At 39.8% G+C, this 1,745-nt stretch overlaps 1 protein-coding gene across 1 annotated transcript; it reads right to left on the reverse strand.

Moving 5' to 3' along the window:
* Positions 1 to 351: 351 nt before the first annotated feature.
* LOC126086286 (vomeronasal type-1 receptor 4-like) lies at positions 352 to 1,329 on the reverse strand. Its single transcript, XM_049902441.1, has one exon. It carries the CDS (start codon positions 1,327 to 1,329, stop codon positions 352 to 354), a length of 978 nt encoding a protein of 325 aa, XP_049758398.1.
* Positions 1,330 to 1,745: the final 416 nt, after the last annotated feature.

The following is a 1,745-nucleotide window of genomic DNA, read 5'->3' on the forward strand; positions in this document are numbered from 1 at the left end:
ATATTTTTTGAGCAATAGAATACAGCTAAAACAGAAAGATTAATGTAGAAAAATGCATAGTGTGTAATTTTAACCAACTGATCAGATATAGCATGGCAATATAATTGTCAGGTAAAATCAACTTTAGGGGTAAAGCAGTTTATTATTGTTGTAATTAGTATCATTTTTATGCTTCTTACTGGATAATTTTCCAAAATTATTGAATGATGAATAAGAAACATAATCTGGCCAATATTTATACACACCCCCATACAGGCACACACATTTACATACGTACAAATGTGTGCGTGTGTGTGTGTACCACACTGTCTTGTAATATGATTGCTCCATATGTGTTTGAATTCTGTGTAATTAATAAACAAACAACTGTAGCTTGTGCAAGAACACACAGGTATTTCTGCCAAGATGAGGGGATTTTTTCTTCCTTATCCTAGAAAAGCAGAACATGGAGACACTGGAGTCATAGCTCATGAGAACAAAGGGACTGACAGTTGGGAAACATGCAGCAGTTAGTGCAGTCAAGTTCATCAGCCACCAACTGAGATGACTGAAAACTCCTACAAAAATGGCCAGAATGGAAGAGAGGGTATAAAAACACACAAAGGTGCTCACCAGGGCAAGGATGCCTTGGGTGGCTCTGGTCTCAGGGGAGGATCTGGGGGAGACGTTGTTCCTGTGAATGTGTTGGACTCGCTGCTTGTGTCTCTGCAGTATGAAAACCATGGAGCCACTGGCCCAGAGCATGAGTCCCAAACACACAACATCAGGGAATGCTAACAATAATGCATACAGCGAGTCTGTGGTCTTGTCATGACGCACAGCAGAACAGTATCCATAGTCTTTTTTGTTTGTGATGGTTTTATTGCTCCAATTGGTAGTCAGATACAAAGGAAAAACTATATTTACCAACATGTGCAGGATCCAGCAGAGGACACTGGAGAAGCCAATGTATTTGGGAGCTTTCACCTTAAGCTTTGCCCACCTGGAATTTATGGGGCTCATGGTGATGGCCTGGAAGATACTCAAGAGACAGATGCTGCCAAAGGACACTCCCCTGCTCACCCTGTGAACGTAGAAAACAAGTTTGCAAGCAAAATTATTGAAGACATCTTTCCATCCAAAAGCTGCCATGGTCTCTGGGATTCCTTTAAAGAGGATGACCAAGGAATTGGCTATAGTCAGGTGCCTGAGAATCAAGTCTGTGGACCTTGACTTGCATCCCTTGAAGTAAAGGAAAATATAATGGTAAAGAAGAGAGAAATTTGCCATAATACCAACTGTAGTCTGTGATAAAAAGATCATTGCTGTTGCAAAATCTTTGGTGGCCATTCGGTCATTTCCCAGTGACTGTATTCATCTTCATAGGAAGAGAGTCCTGCATGGGAAGATGAGACATGGGCCACACGTATCATGTCAACTGAAACTATTATTCGCCTATCATTAATAACACTTAGAAAAATTGATTTAAAATTTTCTTTCAAGAGGTTTCTGAAAATTGGTTGCATAAACTTTAAAGAGCACTTGGAATGTATGGTATGAAGACCACACATATAGTAACTTTTTTATTCTTCACTAATGTAGGAAGCAGGGACTACTATTACTTTCATTATAAAGAAAAGGAGAACTTAAATGCAGAGAGATTAAGTGATTCGTCTAAATTCACATGCTGGTTAAGGGCATAGTAGGGGCTTGAGCCTGGCTGAAGTGGTTGCAAAGACAGCTCATTTAACCACCATGTTCTACTA

This window comes from Elephas maximus, chromosome 11 (assembly GCF_024166365.1).
Source record: "Elephas maximus indicus isolate mEleMax1 chromosome 11, mEleMax1 primary haplotype, whole genome shotgun sequence".
In the NCBI taxonomy this organism is placed as follows: domain Eukaryota; kingdom Metazoa; phylum Chordata; class Mammalia; order Proboscidea; family Elephantidae; genus Elephas; species Elephas maximus.

Bases quoted from the DNA above. Each gene is read 5' to 3' on its own strand.
- LOC126086286 (XM_049902441.1), bottom strand. From the start codon at position 1,329: ATGGCCACCAAAGATTTTGCAACAGCAATGATCTTTTTATCACAGACT.